This window comes from Eschscholzia californica, unplaced genomic scaffold, assembly GCF_041429995.1.
Source record: "Eschscholzia californica isolate CP2 unplaced genomic scaffold, dmEscCali1.0.p SCAF_1, whole genome shotgun sequence".
Taxonomy (NCBI): domain Eukaryota; kingdom Viridiplantae; phylum Streptophyta; class Magnoliopsida; order Ranunculales; family Papaveraceae; genus Eschscholzia; species Eschscholzia californica.
In genome coordinates, this window is record NW_028238198.1 from 37,853,046 (window position 1) to 37,865,721 (window position 12,676).

The following is a 12,676-nucleotide window of genomic DNA, read 5'->3' on the forward strand; positions in this document are numbered from 1 at the left end:
TGCTCTTAGGGCACCTCAAAAGAGATTGACTTCAGTCAGACAGGAGTTGACTTCAGTCAGACAGTTTTGACTGAAATGCACACTTTTCTCGTACGGGAGAGTCTAAGAAAGTAAACTGCTCTCGGAATCGAACCAGCCAGAGTCAGACAGTTTTGAATGAAATGCACACTTTTCTCGAACTGGAGAGTCTAAGAAAGTAAACATGCTCTGTTTTGAATGAAATGCACACTTTTCTCGAACTGGAGAGTCTAAGAAAGTAAATATGCTCTCAGAATCGAACCAGTCAAAGAAATCTCAGACCAGATAGTAAGAGGGTCTGGCTTTGGCTCTCAGACTGGGCAGTCCAAGATAGTTCGAGAGCCGTCCATGATAGTTCGAGAGCCAAAGCCAGGCTTGGCCTCTGATTGTCCAATCAGAGGGTCTCGGCCTAGTTCGAGTCTGAGACTACTCGAATTTTTCAAATTTGGAGGAACGGATTCTTTACTTATAAATAACTAGAACTCAACTTAAAATCTATGATAAATCCTTTCTAAGGACTTAACCACTTCAAAAACTAGATCAAAAGATAAGATCATTAAAAAAAAAAAGAAAATTATAAATGGTTTCTAACGAGAAATACCGATATTTTGAAGCCTATCTATGATATCGGCCACCTACTTAGACAGTCGTTACATCTTTGTTAGTGTACTTGTATCTTTGTATATGTGTAAATATTCGAACAAGGCTTGTTGATTCTTTCTGCAACAAAACCAAGAAAGTTTACATAAACAAACATGTTCTAAATGTTTAATGAAATTAGGATGTTCGCTTTGCTAGTTGTTGTAAACTATGCTTGATGAAAGGATTATAATCATATTTTGGAGAGAATCAGTCCCAGATTTTCCTATAATCTCTCAGTGCCCTAGGTTAATGCAGCAAAATAAATTTAAATTTTATTCATGTTAGCTGAAAATGTATCCGTTTGATACAGGTCTAATATCGTTTTCTTTTTCTAAGTTTTAATGAGTGGTTGGTAACCTATTATATGGTTAATACTTCAGCCAGAAGAATTTATCTATCATCAAATAAGTATAAAAAAAAACGTACTCGAAATACTTCCTCATTAATGTAACAAGTAAATTACACTCCACACAACACAAGCATCAAACTTCCAGGCACAAGTTACTGAACAACTATTATTCTCGTTGAGAGAGAGAGATAGGTAGTTTTATTTAACATCGACTTTCTTGGTGTTCAACAACAAATCGGTAACTAATGATTTCATTAGGCGGAGTATGGTATCTTTAGTCCCATTCTCTGAATCAACCATGGTCTGTCTGGTTCAGGATCAATAAAACTATGCATCAGAAACTGAGCTGCTTCTTCATTCATCAGTTCGCGTGCCCAGTTTACCCGTTTAGTTGGGGAGCTACCTGGCCCAAAACACCTACATATTTACCAAGAACGAAACTCAAAATGCAAATATTTACACACGGGTGAATTTAATTTTTTCTTTTTGTCAATGCTAGCTCGATTACGAATCTTAAGTAAAAAGGAAAAAAACTTGCCTGTATTCGTAAAAACAAGCAGTTCTTTCATTTTCAGATTTGCCCCAGTTGTTCCAGCCTTCAAGTTTTATACATGCATCCATCCATGTGAATGCAAAGACTACCCTTCCAAAAGGTCCCCATGGTCGACCTAGATGCGCATAACAAGTTTTTCCATTCCCCGTTATCGTACACCTGAATTCAATTAAATTTATCATTCAATTTTCATCGAAGAAAGTTAAAATAAACAACAAAAATATCTCTAGAAGATGTAGAAAGAGAGGAAAAAAAAAAGTAAAGCGGAGATGAAACCAGCATACATCATATGGGTCAGTTCGTTATTTCTAGCAACACAAATTAGGATTTCCGAAAGGATTATAAATCGTAGTTTAACAAGTAGAGTTAACCAACACCTGAGGAAAACATAACCAGTGGACTCCTGAGATGATTTCCTGCTCTGTGCGGTTATGAATCCTGGTGATTTGCAATGAATGTGGCAATGTTCAAAAAGAGCCGTGCTATTCCCAAAGATAAAGTCCACACTTCCTTCGATGTAACAATCTTTCAAATATTGCTTTCCATGATGTAAATACAAGGTATCCTTCACCAAATATATTAAGAAAAGAGCTTTAAGTGAGAAAAAAGAAGACCTTGGAAGACAAACTCCATGATTCAAAGCAAAGCAAGAAAGATAGAAGAAGGAAAAAATGCGAGATCATATTCATATGAACCAAGAACATGGCTCTAACGTTGTATCCGTAAAATATTCAAATTTCAAATCTAAGTTAAAAGTAGAGAATTCTATGTAATAACTGATGTAGAGGAATTGGCCGAAAAATAGATGCAACCAAAATAAAGGCAAGCGACTGAAACGGTCAAAAGCGAAGCTACGGGTGCCGGAATTGGACAAAATTTTGAGCATTCATGAAAAATAACGTTTCGCACATTCGTTGTAGCTAACGCCACAACTGGCCCCGACTACATTGAAAATAAAATTGATGATGGTTCTGATTTTTGCTACATAAATGATCCATCCATCTATCTATATCTAACTTCTATAGACAAAGCAAGAGAGTTTTCACTACATGTCTGCATAAATTATGTAGAACTACATATTTAGTATCTGAAATGAAGTAGCTTTCATTTTGAAGAATTCATAACTACGAAGATAGGTATTTTTTTTTTTGTTGAAAGGAACTACGAAGATAGGTAGGTGTTCATTTTCACGTGTTTTATATTGATTTAAGCATACAAAATTTAAGACACTCTACTTAGTATACTTGTAGTTTGTAACCTTCTATGTGGGTTTTCCTTGCACAATTTCACTACACATCTTTCATCATTCTAGACATTTACAAACTGACAAAAATGTTCTAGCTATAGGTCATGAGATCAAAATCACAAAAATCTCCTATAGTCATATTGAATGAATCAAAAGTAAATCAACTATGAAAACTAAAATCTTACCTGCCATCCAAGAAATCTGCAATTATAGAAAGCACACCTATCAGCAGTTAGTCTAATGGCAACAGCTTGACCTGAACCCTAAAAGATCAAATGATGAACAAAAATTGAGAAACATGAACAAGAAAAAAACCCTTACTTCTTAACAACCCTATCTAGTATCTTACCTCAGGAGCAGAGTTCTCAAATGTGATATTCTCTGCAATAAAATCTTCACCCTCAATTATTGTACTCCCACATCCAAACGTTCCTGTTCCAATCAAACGGGAACCCTAAAAAGAGAAAGAGAGATCAAAACAGGGGTTTGATGAAAAACAGAGAAAAGGGTATAATTAATTAATTACCTGGTGATGATCAATTTGGGTGGCGGTATTATTCCAGGTGAGAATTGTATCTTCTGGATTTAAACCAGCAAAGGTAATGAAATTTTTGGTTTTGGGTATATAAATTGGTTGTTTGTAAACCCCAGGTGAAATTCGAATTACTGTACGGATTGTGTTGCGAAGTGGAACAACGTCGATTGCTTCTTGTACCGTTCGGAAATTTCCTGCTCCATCTTGAGATACTGTCAGAAATTGACTTGCCATTCAACTCTCTCTCTCTCTCTCTCTCTCTCTCTCTCTCTTTCTCTCTCTCTCTTTCTTTCTCTCTGTACTTTTGAATTTCAATTCTCAATCGTCTGTAATTTATACTGTTGGAGTATTCAACGGTTTGAACGTCCAGTAATGCTCCCTTCAAAAAAAAGAATGTCCAGTAATGCTCATTTATATAAAAAATAAATGAGCATCTTGGGCATCTTGACCATCCATTTCTAGCCAAAATCATCATTTTTTTCCCTCTCTTTTGAATCTACTTTTTTCTTGAATTTTTTCTTTATTTTTCTTGGATTTTTTTCTCTCTCTCTCACCCTCAGCTATGTCTCTCTCCCAGATTTGTTTCTCGTATTCTCTCTCGGATTTCTCTATTTTTTTCTCTTACCTGTATTTTTTTTATTAAGACGTAACTCTTTAGATCAAAAAATAATTTTTTAAAGAGTAAATAGTGAGAACTTTTACTTATATTAGTTGAAAATCAACTTGTTCCACTTTCAGCTTTACATCTTTGCTTTTGATCTATTCTACGAATCTGATGCATTTGAGATAAAACGAGTTATAGTATTCGCTTTCCATTTATCTTTTTTTGCAATTGATTTGGTACCACCAAATGGTCCAAATATATCATCATTTGTTCCACAAAGACAAAATAATATATAAAATTTTTTGGACTTCTTTGACGATTTATAATTATAAATTGTTTTAATTAATTGAAAATTGATTTTAATAGTTTATTTTTTTCAATTAATAATTATTTAAGTTAAAATTTGATTATCATGTGGGCAAAAATCCGTATGTGATAATCCCACATGGCTTGCAAGAGTGTCCAGGGTCTGAATTATAGGTGAATGCTCAAACTTAGTAAGAGACAAGATCACAAGACCTTTTGGGTGAACTTGTGGAGCCTTCGCCAAGAACAAAATCCTTACATGTGTACTTGAGTCTGATGTGTATAAAAGATGGACAATATTGATAACCACTAAGGCTTGAAACGTCACAAGTGACATCAAAATCGAGAACGACTCTTCGCTGAGGATGGGAGATTGTGATAGTCTCACATCGCTCGCGAGGGTGTCGCTGGTGTAGACTATAGATGAACGCTCAAGCTTAATAAGTGTCGAGGTTATTGGGGTGGGCTCGTGCAGCCTTTTCAAAAAACAAAATCCTATACCTATGGGCTTAGGCCTGAGGTGTCTGAATAAGGGAAAATATCGATAGAGGCTTGGGGCATCACACCGTATCTGAACCAAAAGTTCAGAGCGTCGTCCTACTCGAGGAAGCACATTAGCGTCCGCGGTCTATGTCGCAAGTACACTTTCGATGAAATAAGCAAGGATCGAGCGACCCTTTAGACCGCGAAACCGACTAACCTCTAGAGCCTTAAACAAAAAAGTTGATTTATGTCCCGAACTGTCCAACGATCCCACTCATGTGGCTCACACGCTCCACGCAACAACGGTTAAAGATCTAACCAATCTTAATCCAACCACCGAGTGATGACTCCTTGGCTAACGCCCATCAAAGGAATAACATACGTGATCCACGAGCTTAGAACCACAAGCTTACATCTAGACTTTCCCGAGCACAACTAACTCTCCGAGCTTGGCCGCATCATAAAAATCTTAAGGACCACCAATGATCGGACCTTCTTAGATATGTCTGCCACGTATCCCTCACGGTTTGATTCAGGTTTTTAAAGACCCTAAATCCTTGCATGAAAGTTACATTCTCACACCTCCGTTATCGACTTTGCGCTATTAAGATCCCATTATCCTCCATATAAGTACAATGACTCCAAGGGGAGAAGGGTGTTGGAATCGACACTTCAGCAGGAGCATTTTTTGCCTTTTTGATGAAGTTTTCATTGTCGAAACGACTCAAATGACGTATCGTTGCATTCATCTCGCCAAGGGCTTGAATTTCAAGTTTTGGTTAGCTCAAAACCGATTCCGTATGAATAAGATATTAATTTTTTAAGTATTAGGTTAAAATATGGAAAGATGTGAAATATTTAAGGAAAGTTCCATATCGGGTAAGTTAAAGGAAGATAAAAGACTTATAATAAGTTTCTCTCTCATACTATAGTATGAATGAAATTGACTTGCCATTCAACTCTCTCTCTCTCTCTCTCTTTCTCTCTCTCTCTTTCTTTCTCTCTGTACTTTTGAATTTCAATTCTCAATCGTCTGTAATTTATACTGTTGGAGTATTCAACGGTTTGAACGTCCAGTAATGCTCCCTTCAAAAAAAAAAAAGAATGTCCAGTAATGCTCATTTATATAAAAAATAAATGAGCATCTTGGGCATCTTGACCATCCATTTCTAGCCAAAATCATCATTTTTTTCCTCTCTTTTGAATCTACCTTTTTCTTGAATTTTTTCTTTATTTTTCTTGGATTTTTTTCTCTCTCTCTCACCCTCAGCTATGTCTCTCTCCCAGATTTGTTTCTCGTATTCTCTCTCGGATTTCTCTATTTTTTTCTCTTACGCGTATTTTTTTTTTATTAAGACGTAACTCTTTAGATCAAAAAATAATTTTTTAAAGAGTAAATAGTGAGAACTTTTACTTATATTAGTTGAAAATCAACTTGTTCCACTTCCAGCTTTACATCTTTGCTTTTGATCTATTCTACGAATCTGATGCATTTGAGATAAACGAGTTAAAGTATTCGCTTTGCATTTATCTTTTTTTGAAATTGATTTGGTACCACCAAATGGTCCATATATATCATCATTTGTTCCACAAAGACAAAATAATATATAAAATTTTTTGGACTTCTTTGACGATTTATAATTATAAATTGTTTTAATGAATTGAAAATGGATTTTAATAGTTTTTTTTTCAATTAATAATTATTTAAGTTAAAATTTGATTATCATGTGGGCAAAAATCCGTATGTGATAATCCCACATGGCTTGCAACAGTGTCCAGGGTCTGAATTATAGGTGAACGCTCAAACTTAGTAAGAGACAAGACCTTTTGGGTGAACTTGTAGAGTCTTCGCCAAGAACAAAATCCTTACATGTGTACTTGAGTCTGATGTGTATAAAGGAGGGACGATATCGATAACCACTAAGGCTTGGAACGTCACAAGTGGCATCAAAATCGAGAACGACTCTTCGCTGAGGATGGGAGATTGTGATAGTCTCACATCGCTCGCGAGGGTGTCGCTGGTGTAGACTATAGATGAACGCTCAAGCTTAGTAAGTGTCGAGGTCATTTGGGTGTGCTCGTGCAGCCTTCTCAAAAAACAAAATCCTATACCTATGGGCTTAGGCCTGAGGTGTCTGGATAAGGGAAAATATCAATAGTTGTTAAGGCTTGGGGCATCACACCGTATCTGAACCAAAAGTCAGAGCGTCGTCCTACTCGAGGAAGCACATTAGCGGCCGCGGTCTATGTCGCAAGTACACTTTCGATGAAATAAGCAGGGATCGAGCGACCCTTTAGACCGCGAAACCGACTAACCTCTAGAGCCTTAAACAAAAAAGTCGATTTATGTCCCGAACTGTCCAACGATCCCACTCATGTGGCTCACACGCTCCACGCAACAACTGTTAAAGATCTAACCAATCTTAATCCAACCACCGAGTGATGACTTCTTGGCTAACGCCCATCAAAGGAATAACATACGTGATCCACGAGCTTAGAACCACAAGCTTACATCTAGACTTTCCCGAGCACAACTAACTCTCCGAGCTTGGCCGCATCATAAAAATCTAAAGGACCATCAATAGTCGGACCTTCCTCGATGTCTGCCACGTATCCCTCACGGTTTAATTCAGGTTTTTAAAGACCCTAAATCCTTTCACGAAAATTACATTCTCACGCCTCCGTTATCGACTTTGCATTATTAAGACCCCATTATCCCCCATATAAGTACAATGACTCCATAGGGAGAAGGGTGTTGGAATCGACACTCCAGTAGGAGCGTTTTTTGCCTTTTTGATGAAGTTTTCATTGTCGAAACAACTCAAATAACGTATCGTTGCGTTCGTCTCGCCAAGGGCTTGAATTTCAAGTTTTGGTTTGCTCAAAACCGGTTTCGTATGAATAAGATATTAATTTTTTAAGTATTAGGTTAAAGTATGGAAAGATGTGAAATATTTAAGGAAAGTCTCGTATCGGGTAAGTTAAAGGAAGATAAAAGACTTATAATAAGTTTCTCTCTCATACTATAGTATGAATGACATAAAGGTCCAATGCTTTGCGTGGCTTGCACCACGCAAACCGCGCACGCGTGTGGGCGAATGGGTGTTTAGGACGCTTTAGAGATGCACGCACGTGCGCATCGTCGCTAGGAGCATAGATGCCTTTATTTTTATTTTTATACCAACAACAATCTGACGGACAAGATTAAATCTAGTTCCGACAGATCAGATTAAACCCGTGGATCTGTACCTCCTTTCTTCAAGAGGGTTGTGACTGTTCCCTCCAGATGTGACGTTCGAAAGATTTTCAGATCCACTTTGAATTAAGGAGTTTAAAGCATTCAAGAGTTCTCAATACTTACTGACGTTCGAAAGATTTTCAGATCCAAGTACCTCCGACCCGAAAAGGTAATCCGGTTTATCCTGGGAGACAAATCGCCTATACTGTTGGTACATTAAACATGACGAATTATAGTCTTAAGGAAAGAGATCCCTTGCCTCTGTTCTAATTAATCTATTTTCTGTTCTCTATCTCTTTTCTTATTTTATTATTTTATAATATGATTCTTATTTGGAATTTTAAAAACAGAATAAGAACAATCTGTTTTACATAAAGAATCTCTGAATTGGTTTCAGAAGGGAGTTATCGTTGTTTAATATAGGACGATAAACCAGTATACAAGTTGAACAACAAAGGGGAGATTTCAGGCAGTATTGCAGACAAGAAACTCACAATGCAAACTCTCTTTCGAGAAACACTCTCTGCAATCATCATTCCCAAGTTTACTTATCCCAATTCCTCTCATCCTCGGACAATGGGCCATTGGGAGGTAATGACCACCATTAACACATCTCTCCCTTAGAGTAGAAATACGATGTGAGGAAGATGAAGCTCATTGTGGTCAGCGCAATCCAAACGACAAAAGATCCAGAGCTAACTGCTCTAGTCGACCTGAATGACCAGACCCGAAGAGCATAGAAGTGGAGAACCATACAGAACTAATGTTTTTCGTTATCTTGGAAACCTTAGATGATCAAGTCAGTGGTTTGGAGATTAAATGAGTTAGAAATGGTTGAATTCAACTTAAAGGATTATAAATGTCCACGGTTTATTTTTGAAAAATACAAGAAGTTTCAACTTTTAGAGACAGAGAGAGAGAAAAAGAATCCATGTAATCTAGCTTGTTTGTTAATCCGAGCGAAGCCTCTACAATTTTACAAGACATTATAAGCAGACAAGGGGCCGAGAGATATTTATTTGACTTTCATCGTGTTGCTCTTTTCGAGTTTGTTTGTTAGAGTCTTTGGTCACTCAGTGTGTCAGTTCGAAGACAAATTTTTGGGTTTTATTTCGTTCCCGTGTAAATTAACTACGTTATTGCGGAGCTACAAGAGCTTCTTCCTTTCAAAGAAAGTTTTCAAATGCCATAGCTGCAATCCTGCAACAGACAAGCTAATGAACAGTGAGCAGAAACTCAAACATGCCATTCTAGTATTAGTTGCTTGGTTCAACTCCATCATTTCTTCCTCCCTGAAATCCCCCCCCAAAAAAAAACAATATTAGTAGATTATAAAATCTCAATTACTATAATTAATGAAACTGAGATTGTTCTTGACTATATAAACACCTTTCTCGAAGATAAAACATTTCATCGTGAACAGATGTGATAGTATCCTCCAAGTTCTTCAACTGCACTTCCACAAACTTTACGAAAAAAAAGAAAATTATTTTCGTACTTACAATTGAAAATAAAATGGGAAAGTACAGAGAGATTACTTACATCAATTTGGCCTTTGGAGACTACATGACGCCAATTCTTAGCAGCAACACCACTTCTCCAATCAAAATTAATAGTTACAGTCACAGGAGGCCCTGAAGGATTATAATTAGGAAGCCAAAAACAAGTAATATAATTACCATCTTCCTTTCCTGTAAACCCAAATTCTCCTGATTCCACAATATCTGCTCTGTGATAAATAATCCCACCAACTGAAGTAACCTGCGCGTTAAAAATTAAGATTAATGACTCTATGCCTGCCCCGTTGAAGATGTACGTCGGCCGGCCCGATTTAGGGAGTGAAAGTGTTATGGGTTGGAGAACATAAACTTAATTCAAATAGGATTAAAAAAAGAACTTGGGCAAGTAGAAAAACTAGGCAGATTCTTGCAGAAATCTTATGTGGCTTGATATAATTCGTGCTTTTGATGATTCTAATCCACTAAACCACGAATCACAACAAACTACATAAGATTTTTGTCTAAGAGTCTGTCTAATTTTTCTTTTTCTCTCTCGTTACTTGTAAAATTAAAGGTTAGAAATGCAGGAAGCTTCTTACCCTAGCTGATATCTTATATGTATCAGGAATTGTTTGGTCCTCATTTGGATTAATGACATTGTATTTCCCAACTGTCAAGGTTCCAGTTTTGATATTTTCAGCAATGCACTTGGTATTGCCGGATTTAAGATCAAATCTGAAAGATTGAGCCAAAAACGAAAAAATTCCAACAAGTAGAAAGATAATTCCAAATATTCTCGTCATGGCGAAAACAGTAGATGCCAATTCAGAGGGGTTGGAGATTAAATGAGTTAGAAATGGAGGAATAGTTCAACTTGAGAGATTATGAAAGATGTATCAGTTTGTTTTTATAAATGCAAGAAGTTTCACTAATTTATATCACAACATAGTCATAAATATTGATAAGTTATCTCCTAAGTGTCTTTAGGTAATTTATTGTATTTTGACTCTTTGTCTCTCATTGTGTCGTTCCGGAAAGGGAATTTTGGGTTTTTATTTTGTTGTCGTGTAAATCAGCTAGGTTTTTGTGGAGCTCCAAGAGATTCTTCCTCTCAAAGATTGTTATAAGATATCATAAGTGCAACCTTACAATAGACAAGGAGATGAATTGTGAGCCGAAAGCCCGAAAGTCAACCATACTATTCTACTATAAGTTGTTTGGTTGGGCTCCATCATCTTTTGGTCTCTAAAAACACACAAAATAATAGTACTAATTGATTATAAACTCTCAATTCGAAAAATCAACGAAAACGAGATCGTATTCAACTATATAAACACATTTCTCTGAGATAAAACATATTATTCTGAACATATCTGATAGATTTCTTCCAATTCTTCATCCGCACTTCGACGAACTCTACGCAAGAAAAAGAAAAAGAAACTTAGAACTTGAGCTAAAACATCAAAGTTCAAACTTAATTAATAACATCCTATGCGTGAGCAAGATGGAAACATATACAACACAGACAGATACTTATATTTTGGTGGGTAGCTAAATGGCATGTTCTTAAACAAAATTATTGACTTAGTACCAATAACCTTTGGTTGAAGTTGTTACCTGGTTGATTTCTGCCTCTAGGTCTCGTGTCGTAGATACTGATGTTGGAAAATAGGGTAGATCCACGGAACTGTTGAGTAGATAAGAACTTTATTAACTGTGTCGTGGTATGGATGTCACTGTCTTGAAAGTGATTTCGGAGTAACCGTGGTGCTAATTATTAATTTCCGATCACTCCCAAAGAGGAAGATAGCCGAAATTGAGTTGTATATTTTCTCTTCTCAGATTCGGCCTGTATATATAGCCTCAGAGAAAACCCTAACCGCCTAGGAAACGTGATAGAGAATTAGGGAGATAAATTCGGAAACTGATCAGACTAACCCCACGAAATCAGTTTGAGATAAACTCAATGACTGATTAGGTTAATCCAACCGACTTAGTCATAATCCGACTTTAACTCAAAGTTAAACTACTCCTCAGGGCAAAAGAGTAATTTCACTTTAAGCTCCCGAGTACCCGAGTACGGCATCTTTATATTTACTAGTTGGAAGATGTGAGACATTTGTCTAGAGAAAAAAACTTTGAATGACATCTTCTCTCTAGAGGTGAGCCCCACCCATGTGCTAGCTACAAGACAAGATAGTCTTGACTAGTGTTGAATGGGTGAGGCTCACTCACAATTAATTACAATATGCAAGTGGACCCAAACATTAAATGAGCCCAAGCATGCATAAAACTAGTGTTGCTATAAAGGCCAGGCCGGCCCGGGTTGGGCCCGGGACCGGCCCGGCCCGGCCTGGCCCGTACGGAAAACGGGCCTGGCCAACCCGGGTTCTATTCCGGGCCCGGGCTGGCCCTATGGTTTGGGCCCGACGGGCCAGGCCCGTCAAAACCTACTTTTTTTTTTCTTTTTTTATTTCATGCCTTATTTTAAAAATTTCATAGATAATTTGAAAACATTCCTTTTCGAAAAGATCTATCCAACAAAATCGTTCCTAAAATATTCATTTCCATAAAATATTTTGGAAAAATCTTTCCTAACTTGTTAATTTATCTGTTTAAATCATCCTCTATATTATTTCCAAAACGTAACTTCTAAAATCACTCTCACGAAATCTTTTCAAAAATCTTTCTTAAACTTGTTAACCTATTTATGTAAATCATCTTCTTTTCATAAGTTGTAGACTATTCCTAAAATCTTTTCTATTTATATAAATTAATAAGTTTAGGAAAGATTTTCATAGAATCTTTTCATAGAATCTTTCCTAAACTTATTAATTTATTTTTCTTAATTTATTTATGTAAGTCACCCTCTAATAATTATTTCCACAAAATATTTCTAAAATCAATTCAAAAAACTCTTTCTAAAAATCTTTTCTATACTTATTTATGAAAATTATATCCTATTAACTATTCCTAAAATCTTTCCGAAAGTCATTTCTAAATCATGTCATTATTTATAGAAAATCGTCTCTAAAGTTTTAATTTTTTATATTCAAAATAAATAATAGATTTGTATTTTTTTTAATTTAAATTTTGGTTTTTCAAATATTTTAAAAAAAAATATATTATAGAAAATCCGGGCTGGCCCGGCCCGGCCCGGATTCAACCCGGCCCGGCCAGGCCTGGGTCTATACCCAGTCCCG

At 36.4% G+C, this 12,676-nt stretch overlaps 2 protein-coding genes across 2 annotated transcripts; both read right to left on the reverse strand.

Annotated features, from left to right (window-relative positions):
• Positions 1–1,025: 1,025 nt before the first annotated feature.
• LOC147566597 (pectinesterase 31-like) lies at positions 1,026–3,941 on the reverse strand. Its single transcript, XM_086653090.1, has 6 exons — positions 3,335–3,941; positions 3,158–3,262; positions 2,994–3,071; positions 1,940–2,127; positions 1,548–1,721; positions 1,026–1,426 (listed from the first exon to the last, which is right to left on the reverse strand). The coding sequence occupies exons 1-6, from the start codon at positions 3,575–3,577 to the stop codon at positions 1,264–1,266; spliced, it is 951 nt and encodes a 316-aa protein (XP_086509216.1). The 5' UTR covers positions 3,578–3,941; the 3' UTR covers positions 1,026–1,263.
• A 5,180-nt stretch (positions 3,942–9,121) lies between these two features.
• Positions 9,122–10,276, reverse strand: LOC147566598 (transmembrane emp24 domain-containing protein p24delta9-like). The gene is made up of 4 exons (XM_086654999.1): positions 10,073–10,276; positions 9,517–9,735; positions 9,364–9,440; positions 9,122–9,266 (listed from the first exon to the last, which is right to left on the reverse strand). The coding sequence occupies exons 1-4, from the start codon at positions 10,274–10,276 to the stop codon at positions 9,122–9,124; spliced, it is 645 nt and encodes a 214-aa protein (XP_086511125.1).
• Between the last annotated feature and the right edge of the window lie 2,400 nt (positions 10,277–12,676).